This window comes from Argentina silus (genome assembly GCF_951799395.1).
Source record: "Argentina silus genome assembly, chromosome: 21".
NCBI classification, from domain to species: Eukaryota; Metazoa; Chordata; class Actinopteri; order Argentiniformes; family Argentinidae; genus Argentina; species Argentina silus.
This window is the reverse complement of record NC_139675.1, coordinates 2,255,870-2,272,890: the sequence shown is the minus strand read 5'-3', so window position 1 is coordinate 2,272,890 and position 17,021 is coordinate 2,255,870. Positions and strand designations below refer to the sequence as shown.

The following is a 17,021-nucleotide window of genomic DNA, read 5'->3' as shown; positions in this document are numbered from 1 at the left end:
TTGCGGGTAACGGGAGCCTTTGTGCGGGGCTGCTTGTTGCTTCCCTCAAAACATGCATAAAAGCAATGAAAGTCAGTCGCGAAAAGCCATCTCTATTTCTCCACAAACTAAAGTCCAGTTAAATAGACTGCCGTTGCCGACCTTGGCCATGCTGTTATTGAATGCTTGTGGAGTGAGAGAAAAAAATACATTGTGTCGACATCCAGCCACGCACACACACCTCACAAGACTTGTCCATCATTGGGGCATTGCATTTTGAATCTGTCTTGGTCACTAATTAGTATGGAACTCCCCTCACCTTGTTGACAAGGTCTTAATTGAAAGGAAAAACCAAAAGCCTGCTGACACTCGGCCCTCCATGGAATGAGTTTGACACCTGTGCCCTATGCCATCACAATGCCATGTAAATTAATTGTTTAGTAGCAGCATGGTAAGTTATATAATGAATACGGGCTTAAAGTGCAGACTCTTAGCTTTAATTTGAGGGTATTCACTTCCATATTGGAGGAAGGGTTTAGGAATTACAGCTAGTCTTTAATATGTAGCCCCCTCTTTTTCAAGGGACCAAAAGTAATTGGACAATTGACTCAAAAGCAGTTTCATGGACAGGTGTGGACTATTCCTTTGTTATTTCTTTATCAATTAAGCAGGTAAAAGGTCTGAATTGATTCCAAGTGTGGCATTTGCATTTGGAAGCTGTTGCTGTGAACGCACAACATGCGGTCAAAGGAGTTCACAATGCAAGTGAAACAGGCCATCCTTACATCCTGCAAAAACAAAAAAATCCATCAGAGAGATAGCAGCAACATTAGGAGTGGCCAAATCAACAGTTTGGTACATTCTGAGAGAAAAAGAACGCACTGGTGAGCTCGGCAACACAAAAAGGCCTGATTGTCCACAGAAGACAACAGTGGTGGATGATCGCAGGATCCTTCACATGGTAAAGAAAAATCCCTTCACAACATCTAGCCAAGTGAAGAACACTCTCCAGGAGGTAAGCATATCATTATCCAAGTCTACCATAAAGAGAAGACTTCACGAGAGCAAATACAGAGGGTTCACCACAAGGTGCAAACCATTCATAAGCCTCAAGAATAGAAAGGCCAGATTAGACTTTGCCAAAAAAACATCTAAAAAAGCCAGCCCAGCTCTAGAACAGCATTCTTTGGACAGATGAAACTAAGATCAACCTGTACCAGCATGATGGGAAGAAAAATGTATGGAGAAGGCTTGGAACTGTTCAAGGTCCGAAGCATACTACATCATCTATAAAACACAGTGGAGGCAGTGTGATGGCATAGGCATGCATGGCTTCCAATGGCACTGGGTCACTGTAACAATGTCCGTTTGTACACAGAGGCAGACGCAGTGTCACGATAAGGGAATCGCTCCCGTTTATTCATAAAGTAAATGGTCAGAACTGTTTGGGCTTTCCAGCCTCGTCGAAAGTCTCTCTCTCCCGTGTCGCCGTTCCCAGCTCACCTCGCCTCCTGAAATGGCAGAAGCACACACATCTTAAGCACTCGCCAACGAGACTTCATTTGACAGGTGTGCAACAAAGCCTCGCCGACACAACCCCGGCCACGGTCCTGTAGCTCCCTCTACAGGTCGAACGCTGCATGTCCCCCCACAGTCACTCATGCTTATTGATGATGTGAAAGAAGACAGAAGCAGCCGGATGAATTCTGAAGTGTTTAGGGATATACTGTCTGCTCAGATTCAGCCAAATTCAGCAAAGTTGATTGCACAGCACTTCACAGTACAGATGGACAATGACCCAAAACATACTACGAAAGCAACCCAGGAGTTTTTTAAGGCAAAGAAGTGGAATATTCTGCAATGGCTGAGTCAATCACTTGATCTCAACCTGATCGAGCATGCATTTCGCTTGCTGAAGACAAAATTAAAGGCAGAAAGACCCACAAACAAACAACAACTGAACCCAGCATGTGGTGATGTCCATTGGTTCCAGACTTCAGGCAGTCATTGCCTGCAAAGGATTCTCGACAAAGTATTAAAAATGAACATTTTATTTATGATTGTCAATTTGTCCAATTACATTTGTGCCCCTGAAAATAGGGGACTGTGTATAAAAATGGTTGGAATTCCTAAACGTTTCATACAATATTTTTGTCCAACCCCTTGAATTAAAGCTGAAAGTCTGCGCTTCAATTGCATCTCGATTGTTTCATTTCAAATCCATTGTGGTGGCGTACAGAGCCAAACTTATGAAAATTGTGTCACTTTCCAAATATTTCTAGACCCAACTGTATTTATTTTTTAAAAAGTGCCCGTTCTCTCAATTCAGCCCCCACCCATCACAAACTCTCTGCCTTTTAAGCATGTTTGACCAGTCCTGTCTCCAACTGCCAAAGTGTTTAATGAGGATACAGGTATCCAGAGGGGACTATCCAAATTCAAAGTGACCTACATAATGTGTACAACTCCAACAACCTCAGGTCAGGTGGAACATGTGACGTGGAGGACCAGTACACCCTGAAGAAATGGTGATAAAAGTAAATGTATTTGGCCTCAGGTGGGGGAGTGTCAGAGAAGCATGTTGTCTAGTGGGAGGATAATGGGTATAAATAGAGGAACATATTGAGAAGATAGACAGAGAACACGGAGGAGAAGAAGAAAGGAAGAGAAGATCAATATATTGGTGAGTTCTTACTCTCTTAACCTTGCCAATAACTTGCTCTGCATACTGTACTTAGGCCTCTCGGTCAGATATAACCTATGACTGAAATTAATTGGAATTGACCTTTGTCCCTGTTGATAATCCGACAACTACTGTATACTTTAAACTATGTAATTGAGGAAAATGTAATGCATTACTTAGGGACATCAATACGTCTGACACCACTTGTGAAAGAGAAATGACATTTTGGCAAGTCGTGGTAGACAGCTCAGAGGTAAGGGAACTGAGACAGTTTTTGGGATCAAATCCGTGGCCAGCAAGGGAGGCTGGTGGAGGCAGAAATCAGTCTGGAGTTCAATGTACCAGTCATAGAATAGTCTGAATTGCCAAAATCCTTTTATGTACTTGGATTCTGGTTGAAGAAACTATTACAGTCTCTGGAATTGAGTTCTCCTGTGAGAGAATGCAAAGTTAATATGTTAGGGCAAACTGCAACATTATAAATAATAAAATGAGAGTACTTTCCGTTCCAGCTCTTCTCAGATATCATCCATACATCAGATAACATCGACCACCGATAGTTTAAACTGTGTCTGGTGCTACTTTGAGGCAGTTTTGGCAAACTCAGAGGATTTGTGACTCTATCGTGAATAGGCCGAACCATCCCTTTAAGATCTAAACCTGGTAATGTTGGATCTCTCATCAGAGCTGACTTGGAGAGAAGAGAGAAGCGAAGAGAGAAGTTGAACCATGTGGCGTCTCAGTGTATCTACCCTCTGCTTGTGCATTCTGCTGGTGATCCAGTACACAGCAATCGGTAAGAAAGGTTGAATCTATGCTGATGCGGTGGTTATGTTCCAGTGGGGTGGAAATCGGAGGACGGGGTCATTGTGATGCATGGAATGGAATAAAGAACGGTACCAAACACGTGTACAAAAGCCTGTACACCTGGCTGACCAAGCCCGGGAGCTGACTTCAACATTAGCCCAATACTGTGCACTAACAGCAGAAGCACCAGGCAACCGTTCTGCTTGTGGTCCTCAGTGGGTAGAGCGTGGCGCTAACAATGCTTAGGTTGTGGGTTTGATTCCTGCTGGGACCATATATACTGAAATGTAGGCACTCACTGCAATGTAAGTCGCTTTGGATAAAAGCGTCAGCTAATTGACATATGTTATATATTTGAACCTGTGGTGAAGCTGTTGTCTCTATGTCTTGACAGAGGCCAAGAATAAAGACAAAGACAAAGACACGTGTGGCAACACCGTATGCCATAACACCTGGACAGCTGCTGGCAAAAACTGTTTCAAGATCTTCACAAATCTAAAAACTTGGGATGAAGCAAAGGTAAGCTACGCACACACACACACACACACACACACACACACACACACACAAGAAGTACTTATCTTTTACTAATGCAGAGAACATAACAGCAAACCCACTGAAACATAATTTCCTATACTTTTATGCATTTTCAGAAAGCTTGCAAGGAGAAAAAGGCTGAACTGGTGACGCTTGACCGTCCTTGGTTCTATAAGAAGGTTGCATGTGCTTCTCAACTAGCAGGCAGCCCTCGTGTGTGGATTGGAGCCAAATGGGACAGCACTCGCACAAATGGGGTGAGTGGCCAGTGAACAGGTACAGAGTATCAGACTGATAGTTCATAGTCTCACTAAGTCAGACTCTCCATAGACTCTCCAGACTCTCCATAGACTCTCCATAGACTCTCCAGACTCTCCATAGACTCTCCATAGACTCTCCAGACTCTCCATAGACTCTCCAGACTCTCCATAGACTCTCCAGACTCTCCAGACTCTCTATAGACTCTCCAGACTCTCCAGACTCTCTATAGACTCTCCAGACTCTCCATAGTCTCTCCATAGACTCTCCAGACTCTCCATAGACTCTGACAGCGCACCCAGCAAAAAGTGCTGATGTGGGGGAGTGAATTTCACCAGCAATGGGCAGGTTCTGTCTACAAATAGTGCGGGTTGATTCAAATGGAGGACTTCAAACTTTTTTTTTTAGGGACTGGGACTAGGACTAGGGACTGGGACTGGGGACTAGGGACTGGACTAGGGACTAGGGACTAGGGACTAGAGACTGGGACTAGGGACTGGGGACTAGGGACTGAGACTGGGACTAGGGACTAGGGACTGGACTAGGGACTAGGGACTGGACTAGGGACTAGGGACTAGAGACTGGGACTAGGGACTGGGGACTAGGGACTGGGACTAGGGACTAGGGACTGGGACTAGGGACTAGGACTAGGGACTAGGGACTGGGACTGGGACTAGAGACTGGGACTAGGGACTAGAGACTGGGACTAGGGACTAGGGACTGGGACTAGGGACTAGGGACTGGGACTAGGGACTGGGACTAGGGACTGGGACTAGAGACTAGGGACTGGGACTAGGGACTGGGACTAGGGACTGGGACTAGGGACTAGGGACTGGGACTAGGGACTGGGACTAGGGACTGGGACTAGGGACTGGGACTGGGACTGGGACTAGAGACTGGGACTAGGGACTAGAGACTGGGACTAGGGACTAGGGACTAGAGACTGGGACTAGGGACTAGGGACTGGGACTAGGGACTGGGACTAGGGACTGGGACTAGAGACTAGGGACTGGGACTAGGGACTGGGACTAGAGACTGGGACTAGGGACTGGGACTAGGGACTGGGACTAGGGACTAGAGACTGGGACTAGGGACTAGAGACTAGAGACTGGGACTAGGGACTAGGGACTGGGACTAGGGACAGGGACTGGGACTGGGACTAGGGACTAGGGACTGGGACTAGGGACTAGAGACTGGGACTAGGGACTGGGACTAGGGACTAGGGACTGGGACTAGGGACTGGGACTAGGGACTGGGACTAGGGACTGGGACTGGGACTAGGGACTAGGGACTGGGACTAGGGACTGGGACTAGGGACTAGAGACTGGGACTAGGGACTGGGACTAGGGACTAGGGACTAGGGACTGGGACTAGGGACTGGGACTAGGGACCTGGGACTAGGGACTAGAGACTGGGACTAGGGACCTGGGACTAGGGACTGGGACTAGGGACTAGAGACTGGGACTAGGGACTGGGACTAGGGACTAGAGACTGGGACTAGGGACTGGGACTAGGGACTGGGTGCCACTGCACCTGCTGGTGGTCTGTGTATTCCTGAACAACCTGTGTCTCCATCACTCACTCACTCACTAACCCTAACCTTAACCCTCTAGAATCAAAAGTATTCCTGGCTGGGAGGAAATAATCTGGGAATTCATGACAAGCATTGGGTGCCTGGCCAGCCAGACTTCACTAGGAAGGAGGAGAAGTGTGTGGAGATGAACTGGAAGGGTAAGTGAAATGGTAGATGCCAAGTGGGATCCTTGGGACGACCCTACCCTAAACCATAACCTTAAAGTCGGACTGAAATTAATTTTTGTTAAGCATTTTGCACAAACTCACATTTCAACATAATTTCAACAGAAGTAAAGTTTATTAAAACAGCTTTCACCGTGGGGAGGGGCGGAGTCGAAGGACATGGAGGGGCACCATTTGGAGGGGTGGAGTCTAGGGACATGGGGAAGGAGGACAATGGGAGATGTGAGTGATTTTGTATAATTTGTTTTTCAGTGAAGGACCTTTGGAATGATGATCGCTGTTCTGTGAAGAAAGGCTTCATCTGTGAGCTTAAAAACCTCAAATAAGGATTGTCTCCATTAATGAGACAAACAATTGATCTATATTGTATCATTTCAGAATGTAAGGTAAAACAAGTAGTAACTAAACTTTCATTGTGTACCTTTAAATGATCAATGCATTAATAAAGACATATCTGCATATCAACATATATCCTGTGTTCAATCAGTCTATCAAGGTGGGACTAATCAAAATGGATTAGATCAATGTCATGCAAATCAACGAAGAATCCACACTGACATATGCAGAGAGAAAACATTTAAAAATGGGTATTCAGAATACTGATACTTTAAGTAAGAAAATGAATATCATCATGCAAACATGACTTTAACTGACTTTAACTTGGGGAAGAGTTTAGGTGGAGTGTCCTCTGCCTACAGTCTTCAACATGTAAATAACACATACAAATAATGCAAATAACTACTGTTTGTACTCAGGCTCACATCAATCTTAGTTTACATGGGGTAAATAACACACATGTACTGAATGACTCTCTCTATGACCCCCCCCCCCCCCCCGTTTGTTGAAATTCTCATTCATATTAATACAAGCCTGATGAATGTCCTGCTATGCGGTGGGTAGCGTGTGACTCAAAGAAAACCTGATGTGGAAATACCCATAAGACTAGAGTAATAACTCTACTCACTCCCAGACCCCCTGGTCAAAACCACACACACACACACACACATATACTGGAATGCATACACACACACACACACACACACACACACCCTCTCCAAGGGCCTGTGCTGCCCTTTACAAGTGACCCTAATCCATCGCACACGTCCACATGGGGACTTTGAACTCTGTTTGCACAGTATAAGTTGCCCCTACCCCCCCCCCCCCCCCCAAAAAAAAAAAAAACAACCACAAAAAATGCCTTTTCCTCCACAATGTCAAACAATCGGAACACCCAAATCAGGCCTGACCGGAATACAGTGTGCCTAAATCATTCCTAATATGTGCGCAGAGCAGGCTCTTGTCAAGGGATTATCCCTGAGCAGGAAAGATTTCCAGCTAATCTATATCGGAATGCACCACTGAAGACAAGGTGAGGGGAAGTGGACAGGACAAGAGGTCGCTCTTAGAAGCTAACACAGACCATTATTCCTCTGCAGAGCAATTAGGGAAGACGGATGAGAGAGAGAGAGAGAGAGAGAGAGAGAGAGAGAGAGAGAGAGAGAGAGAGAGGGAGGGAGAGGGAGAGAGAGAGAGAGAGAGAGAGAGAAACTAGCCGATATTTCGGCTCTGGAACAACAAATTTGGCATGAAATTACAGAAGCTTAGCTTAGCTTTAGCGTTGTGCCAATTGTGTGGTAGCAGGTCCCGAACAAGCACAAGACCCGGGGCTTGTCTAGAAGGGTGTATTATGATGTTTAATGTTTAAAAAAACACCACTGACGATGGTAATGAGGAAAAACAACAGAGACGATTTAAATGAAGACCTGATACAGCTGGTGTCAGTAGGTGGCCCCGCCCCGAGATTATAACTCAGATGTTTTAACGAGGGCAACATCACCTACTATTACAGCTCAGCTGGTGTTTGTCTTGCCGGCCCAGCTCTACCCCAGCGCCTCATTACCCAGACTCCTCTGCTCTGCTCTCAATAGCGCCAGGGGGAAGACGGGGGGAGGGAGAAACCTGCAGAGAAGGAATCAATTACATGAAGATTAAATCAACGGGGAAAAGGGCGAAAGCAGTAAATTTAGTTCACAAAAAGGCTGGTCAATAACTCAATTCAAATGTGCAGTGGAGAGGGGAAGGGGCGGGCGGGGGGGGCATTGGGGCATTGAAGAGTGTGTGTGTGTGTGTGTGTGTGTGTTTGGGGGCGGGGGGGGGCTGGGGGGTTGAAGAGTGTGTGTGTGTGTGTGTGTGTGTGTGTGTGTGTGTGTGTGTGTGTGTGTGTGTGTGTGTGTGTGTTTGTGTTTGGAGGCTAGTTCTGGCAGAGAGAGAGATGGGTGCAGTTTAATTAGTGCTGTATTGGATGTGGAACAGTGGAAGCGTTGTGGAGCAGGACGCAACAGCTGCAACCAGGGAGCAGACCTCCATCCATCCCTCCCTCCCTCCCTCCCTCCCTCCCTCCATCCCTCCATCCCTCTCTCTCCTCCTCTCCCGTGCCAGCTCAGGTGTCTGGGCAAGCCGGGGGATCGCTGGGTGGCACACACGGTTAGGCAGCTCCGTGTTGGCAGCGGGCACTGTGTGGGGGAATGTGTGAGAGGAGAGGAGGGGGCGGCAGGGCGGGAGGGTTGGCAGGCTGGCTGGCTGTCCCGTGGGGATCACTGGATGAGAGGGGGCAGGAGCCAAGGCCCTGTCACCGGCCAAGGATCTCTCAGGGGGGCCACGCACATGGAGACTGTGGGGCATGGTGTGTGACTTGACCACTCACTCTAGTACTGTATACACACACACACACACACACACACACACACACACACACATGCACACACGCATGCATGCATGCACACCCCAACACATGCACTCACACACACACACACACACACACGCACGCACACACAAACACCTTCTCTCTCTCTCTCTCTCTCTCGTTCTCTCTCTTTCTCTCTCTCTCTCGTTCTCTCTCTCTCTCTCTCTCTCTCTCTCTCCCTCTCTCTCCCTCTCTCTCCCTCTCTCTCTCCATCATTCCCTCCCTCCCTCCCTCCCTCTGTTCTGGTTTATGTTCCTCAAAGTGGAGTTGAAAAGTATCAGAGTCGTAGTGTTGGTGGAGCAGGTCCACTACGTGGAGTTCAACTACATTTTGCAGTAGCTTGGCGGTTGTAAATTAAGCAATAATGCCAGAGAGGCAGTGAATTATCGTCAATATTGTCACGGGTAGGGGGAGTAGTTAGGCACGACACGCAGCGAAGCCAAGTGACAATATTGCAAAGAATCACAGCCGCAAGGGCATTAACGGTTACACAACAAACCTGAAAATGGTGACCTGATACACAAATCTACTGAGGCGTAGGGATATCATAATAGGTGATTGAACCGTGACATTATCCTTACTAAATGATGGCTTTGAACGTCTCTCTGGCCAATCACAATGCATGTTGTCATCAATTCATCCACTACTGTATGGATGGGCTGGTTGTCAGGGAAGCTAGCTAACAAGCATTTGCTATGCAGCAGTATAGTAAGCTACTGCCACTACTCACTACATTTTTCCAAAAGAAAAAAAACAACAACATTGGAATTAAACTATTATTCCACTTTAATTATTTTTGTTAAACTATATTTCGTGAAGTTCGACTTCCTTCTGTGAAAAGTCATTGGTAATCTTGTTAAAATACATTTTCAGAGTAACACTGTGGAGAAGTCATCGCCAGTCTACCAAAGCTCACACTTCATCTGAAATAAGATCCCACAGTACAACACAGAACCCACTCTCCACAGACCTCCCACATGCCCCTCTGATATGAGAATACCACCACATACAGCATGGTTTATTTATTTTGCGGTGTTTTGTGGTCTGTTATTGGGTCGCTATCTAAAACCGAGAACCTTTATTCTCAAGGTTTTCCCCTGTATTTGAGACAAACTGCTTTAGTCAACACTTTGTTCATTCTGTTAGACCAAACATGAGATATGGCCTGCGATATTCATTTAGATTTTACAGATTTTCATCACAAAAATAGTTCACGTCATGGCCAATGAAGTGAAACTGAGAACTGAAAGTTCAGAGTAATTTTAGTGTGAAACTGTGTCATTTATTTCCGTTGTACAGCCTTAGTGCCAAGAGATCGCATGGACTAGTTTCAATGCCATACAAACACAATCGAGTGCATTATTTGATACAACATCTTAAAACGTAAAGTATGTCTGAGGTACCGTAGCAATGACTTTCAGTCTCTCTATGCTGCCCTACTGGATGTGTACTGGAGTGATGTCTTTCTCTTGAACATATCATCCTAATGGTCCCTAAAAACCTCCTCTGCTCCATTACTACAGAGACCAGGCCAAACCCAACCTCAGGCCTGAGGGGTAACCCACAGCCCTAGGCCTCACCCCTACCAGACCGCAGTCCAACCACACTCCAGCCTGGTCCAATGTTAGAGGAGATATTATGAACCGTTGGTTTAGATATTATTTCACTTTAGGCCTGACTCTGTCTACTTTGGCAGCACAGACATCAACTGCTGCCCGTACGTTAGCTACATGAATTACTAGCACATTATTTCAAGATTAAAAAGGGTTACAACCTCTGGGTTGTTTTAATGGGAAATTGTAAATCATTTGACATGGAATGTTTCTTGAGGCCCGAAGTACGAGTCCAATTTTCCGCCCTAAAGGTACCCAACATCTCACTGTTTGTCAGATATTGCCAAGACACTCTCAAAAGCTCCATTGACACAATATGTTGGGTTTGAGAGAGCCTGATTTTCCTGTGGAGTGAGGCGGACCTCTTGTGGGCAGGACATGTAAGTGCATGCAAACAGCAATTTAAGGCCATACGAAATTTCAAGAGCCTAACCCTAACGCTATTTCTGATGACCTTTGACCTATTTAACAACTATTATCATTTGACTATTATGAAAATGAGAGAGATTCCTCGTTCATCATCATACATGCATGGTGTATTTTTGTTGGAGTAAAACAGGGCTGTTGACATTTTCAACAAGGGACATGATCTGACAGTTTCACAACATGTACTGTATAACAGGGAGCATTCGGTTCATGAGACCCCAATTCCCCCCCCCCCCCCCCCCCCCCCAGTGGTGTCACCCAACAGATATAATAGAGTCACATGGGGTGAGCTTCAAAGAAATACGCAGTCAGGGTAGAAAGTCACCATACGCATGGCCTACATATGGCACTGTTGACACAATATCTGGGATTTGAGAGAGCCTGATTTTTTCTGTGGAGTGAGGCGGACCTCTGGTGGGCAAGACATGTAAGTGCATGCAAACAGCAATTTAAGGCCATACTGAAGTTCAAGAGCCACGAATCGAAAGTTCAAGAGGCAAGAATCGTATTAGCACGAAACCTTAAACACCACAGCTATTCCTCTATGCTCACTGGGCCCATACGGGCTTGTACACTAAGGACCGTGTCTCATGTTCATTAGGTATGAGTCATAGTATTTGAGGGATACGGTTCCAGCCGGAGGGTCTATAAAAAGCAACTTCAATAATAATGTTTGATTCATAATTCCAGAGTACATTCAACATGATACATTCACAGAGGCTATGCTTAACATGTTTTATGCCATGCACGCAGACATGCTATATAACCTAATGCATCATGTTCCCTTTCTTTATTTCATGGCTTGGCAATGTTTGAGGAATGTTATGTACATCTCATTCGGGTAAATTGGCTTGCTTGATTTAACACTAGATAAAAGCCTCTCCGTTGAATGGACAAGCCAATTCAATATCTCAACTTCTTCTGAGGAATTCTACCAGATGGTTTACGTTGCCATCACCTCGAAATAACCCCAGATTGTTCATTCTTATAAAAAAAATAATAGCTGCGTCAGAGCAGCGCACGGTTTTGGATACTGTCACGGTGACTGTGCATCGCCCAACTTTACGCACGGTTGCCTCATAATATCTATCTCCTCCCCATCGTTTCCTCTCCGCGCTGTGTGAAGCAGCCTAGTAAAAGTTAAGCCACGCCGAATCTAAAATATCATCATCTGGTGGACAGAAGCATAAGAGGACTGACTTTGGGTGAGTTTATTGAAGAGGTGTAGTGGGATATGATTGCTAAGGAATGATACTGTATGGATGGGCTGGTTGTCAGGGAAGCTAGCCAAGCTAACCGCTAGCTAACTGTTCTCACTAACGCCTGCGGTGTTATCTTGTCGTCCTGTGTGGACTTCTTCTAAAGCCTACTAACGTCTAACTGTCTATCTACTAACTATCTATCAACCGACCTAGCAAGCTATGAGATGTATCTCTCACTATTCGCACTTTTATCAGCCACCTCTGATAAAACTGTCAGTTAACTGTTAATGGGTGAATACTGCGGTGGAAACTGTCACCTTGGTTTGTTCATTGAGTGTAACGGTGCTCATGTTTAGTTAGAGAGCAAGTTGCAGGTTTGTGTGTGACAGTGAGTCAAAGCTAACAGTCGCCTGATCCATATTCTGGAAGAGTAGAGTGGTACCAGAGATGAATTGAAATCTTTGGAACAATAGTTTGGGTTTTTAGTCCATTGTACGTGTCCTATGCAAGTGCAGATCAGGCACTTTGAGCTGTATGGCCGCAGTAAAGAGCCATCAACATTTGCTAAGACATCACTTTATACTCAAACTCACTTGATCCATATTCTAAACGTGTTGTCGAGTAGAGTGGTACCGGAGATGAATTGAAATCTTTGAAAAATAGTTCTGTACAGTCCCCATTATTCTGGGGCAATACTATTTAATCAGGGTAATTAGCTACTTAGGATATAAGAATTACAAACCCTTCGGGGGCAATACCATACCAAATATGATATGGCGATGGTTGATAAGATGTTGTTAAGATGATTAGCATGTTGTTTGTGGTTCCTTGATCCCTATTTACCATGTTTAAATGCTAAATAAAGTTTAAGTTGGGCGCTCTTATTTTGAAAGAGTCTTGTTTTGGGTGGAGTTCCACTATTGCAGCTCAGAGAACACAGATCAGTCCGGGTGTGGTTAGATAGATAACTATCTCCATAACTACTGTTGCTATGTGAACAGGTTAGCTGTATCACCTCTGTGTTATTCATCATGGCCATGGCTGGTTTTGGCTTTAAGCTCTTGATCACACACACACACACACACACACACACACACACACACACACACACACACATCCTTACACACATACTCTCGCTCTCTCTATGTCCCTCTCACCCCCCTCTCTCACACACACACACACACACACACACGTACGCCTGTGTTCAAATGAAATGACTGTGTTCAGTGTCTCTTGATTATACACACACAACCTATCACACACACACACACACACACACACACACACACAAATGAAATTCCTGTAGCAAGTTCACAAGTTCAAATCTTGACTCAGGATGTTCAGTGTCTCCTCTGTTTCTGCCCTAGTGGCTGTGTACTGTAGAGATGCCTTTCAGATGCCTCCCCCCCCCCCCCCCTCTCTCACACACACACACACACACACACACAAGATGTTGTTAAGATGATTAGCATGTTGTTTGTGGTTCCTTGATCCCTATTTACCATGTTTAAATGCTAAATAAAGTTTAAGTTGGGCGCTCTTATTTTGAAAGAGTCTTGTTTTGGGTGGAGTTCCACTATTGCAGCTCAGAGAACACAGATCAGTCCGGGTGTGGTTAGATAGATAACTATCTCCATAACTACTGTTGCTATGTGAACAGGTTAGCTGTATCACCTCTGTGTTATTCATCATGGCCAAATTCATGGCTGGTTTTGGCTTCCCTAGCTTTAAGCTCTTGATCACACACACACACACACACACACACACACACTCACACACACATCCTCACACACATACTCTCGCTCTCTCTCAGTCCCTCTCTCCCCCCTCTCTCTCACACATACACACACACACACGTACGCCTGTGTTCAAATAAAATTCCTGTAGCACGTTCACAAGTTCAAATCTTGACTCAGGATGTTCAGTGTCTCCTCTGTTTCTGCCCTAGTGGCTGTGTACTTGCAGCGATGCCTTTCAACGTCTCTATGCTTTCAGTGTCTTTTGATTACACACACACACACACACACACACACACATCCTCACACACACATCCTCACACACATACTCTCGCTCTCTCTCTGTCCCTCTCTCTCCTCTCTCTTTCACACACACACACACACACACACACACACACATACTGTCGCTCTCTCTGTCCCTCTCTCTCCTCTCTCTCTCTCTCTCACACACACATACACACACACACACACGTACGCCTGTGTTCAAATGAAATTCTTGTGGCAATTCCTGCGACTATGCTTTCAGTGTCTCTTGATTACACACACACACACACACACATCCTCACACACACATACTCTCGCTCTCTCTCTGTCCCTCTCTCCCCCCCCTCTCTCTCTCTCACACACACACACACACACACACGTACAATTGTGTTCAAATGAAAATCCTGTGGCAGGTTCACAAGTTCAAATGTCGACTCAGGAAGTTCAGCGTCTCTTCTGTTCCTGCCCTAGTGGCTGTGTACTTGCAGCGATGCCTTTGTTCCTGCCCTAGTGACTGTGTACCGTAGAGACTTTGTCTTTGTGACGAGCGACCCCTGACCTCCTGTCTCTGCAGCAGTGCTGTGCGGGGGAGAGATTCTGCCCTGCCAGGAGGTGACCGGAGGCAGGCCTAATGGGGGAGAAGACCACCCGGATCGCCATTGTGAACCACGACTTGTGCAGGCCTGCGAAATGCCATCAGGAGTGCAAGAACAACTGTCCTGTGGTCCGCATTGGTAAGACTTGGTTTCTGTACTTATACTGTAACCTATAGTACTGTCTGTCTGTCTGTCTGTCTGTCTGTCTGTCTGTCTGTCTGTCTGTCTGTCTGTCTGTCTACTGTATCTGTCTGTCTGCCTGCCTGCCTGCCTGTCTGGTTGTGTCCTTATACTGTAACCTACAGTACTGTCTGTCTGTCTGTCTGTCTGTCTGTCTGTCTGTCTGCCTGCCTGCCTGCCTGCCTGCCTCTCTGTCTAGTTGTGTCCTTATACTGTAACCTACAGTACTGCCTGCCTGTCTGTTTGTCTGTCTGTCTGTCTGTCTTTCTGGTTGGGTCCTTATACTGTAACCTACAGTACTGTCTGTCTGTCTGTCTGTCTGTCTATCTGTCTGTCTGTCTGTCTGTCTGTCTGTCTGTCTGTCTGTCTGTCTGTCTGTCTATCTATACAAGTCCTCTATCTCAAACAACGGGCCGTTTGCAGTAACAGAAGATGCCTCAAGCCGTAGGCCCACTGGACATTGGAATGCGGCGTGCTGTAATTACAGAGTAGCTGCTGGTGTCATGACTCACATCCCTTATCCGCTGTCTTTTGTTTAACAGGCAAACTGTGCATCGAGGTCACAAGCCAAAGCAAAATCGCGTGGATTTCTGAATCACTCTGTATCGGGTGTGGCATCTGTGTTAAGGTAAACGATCAACAAAAATGATCCCTCTCGGTCGGGGGTAGTGATGTGGTCAAATTGCGTGCATGGACGTATTTGCCGCCATGCTTGACGTTTGACTGCGTGCTCTCGCCTTCTCTCAGGTGTGTCCGTTTACGGCCATTTCTATTGTCAACGTGCCGAGCAACCTTGAGAAAGACGCAACTCACAGATACTGCTTCAACTCCTTCAAGTTGCATAGGTGGGTTCAGCGCCAAGGTAAAGGTGCATTCATGGGGGCGCTTAGTGGCGTAGCACACTAATGCGCTCACCACGTAATCGCAAGGTTCCTGGTTCGATTCCGACCCTTGACCTATCTTGCATGTCATCCCTCCTCTCTCTCACCCATCCTTCCTGTCAATCTCTACTGTCTCTATCCCAATAAAGAAGAAATGCCCTAAAAACATATATATAAAAAAAAGATGCATTCATTTTGTGCCGTGGTCCTCAAGTGATTATTGTCAGGCAACTTATCTTGTTAGTTTCATTGTTTAAAGGGGAAGTTTACCCTCAATCCATTTTCATGTGAGTTTCTGGTCAATCCACGATGCGCACCGTCTCAAGCTACCGTCTAAATCATGTCCGTGCAGCTGCATCATAGCTATGGAAATGCGAGGTCTGTGTTTACTTCCTAAAAAACTCTCATATCGTGTTAAAATACGTCACATGAGGGTTTTTACACTCCGACCCTGCTCTACCACGCCAGTGATTCCCAGAGAGCAGCAGGTGTTAGCTCCTGCGCTGTTCAACAGAAGGACCTCGTGTGGGAGGAAGAGGGGAATCTTGGGAGTTGGGGGAATTGACTCCAATGGGCAATTTGGATTGATTCAAAAGTGAAATATCTTGACTCAGAGATCATTTTAAAACACAGTTTTTTTATGAATGTGTCTACGAATGACTCATGAAAACAACAAATGCAGTGGATTCCAGGGTAAAATGACACATTAATCCATGTGCCGTCCTTTTTGACCAGATTACCGATTCCCAAACTCGGAGCAGTCCTGGGACTCGTGGGCACCAATGGAATCGGAAAAACCACAGCGCTCAAGATTCTTTCTGGAAAAATGAAGCCAAACCTGGGAAGCTTTGAGGTGAGTGGTCATGGCCTGTTTTGTTCGGTTTCCCTCGTCATACAACACCACCAGCTGTATGCTATCGCAAAATGTCTGACTCTCGCAATTTTAAATATTATTCTATCAGTCTCAGAAGCTCAGGTCTTTGGCTCACGATCAGAATCGGGTCATACACACAAAGAATGTGTAAACCACATCAATATGTACTCCACATTCCTTGTCCCAGAAATGTGGAGTGTGTCGCATTTTTCTCAGTGAATGGGCGAGAAACGTCCTGGCCTTTCAAGCATACCTGTCCACACGTACTCACTGACCCTACTAAAGAGTATGGAATGATAACATTGTTTGTCGTGTTGGAAAATGTATGAGAGAGCCTTGACACACACACTACCACACACATACACACACACACACACACACAGACGTTTATGCACACACACACACACACACACACTTATGCAAGCACACACACATGCAAGCATACACACACACACACACACAAACACACACACACACACACTCT

The 17,021-nt window shown here is 45.8% G+C and overlaps 1 protein-coding gene across 1 annotated transcript in view; it reads left to right on the top strand.

Moving 5' to 3' along the window:
• The first annotated feature begins 14,611 nt into the window (after nucleotides 1-14,611).
• The window catches only part of LOC310821182 (ATP-binding cassette sub-family E member 1-like), a 10,492-nt gene continuing 8,082 nt past the window's right edge, over nucleotides 14,612-17,021 (top strand). The window contains exons 1-4 of the mRNA XM_083693121.1: nucleotides 14,612-14,740; nucleotides 15,325-15,410; nucleotides 15,530-15,627; nucleotides 16,399-16,516. Of these exons, the coding sequence (XP_083549247.1) occupies nucleotides 14,638-14,740; nucleotides 15,325-15,410; nucleotides 15,530-15,627; nucleotides 16,399-16,516 (405 nt within the window). The 5' untranslated portion in view covers nucleotides 14,612-14,637. The remainder of the gene's footprint in view (nucleotides 14,741-15,324; nucleotides 15,411-15,529; nucleotides 15,628-16,398; nucleotides 16,517-17,021) is intronic.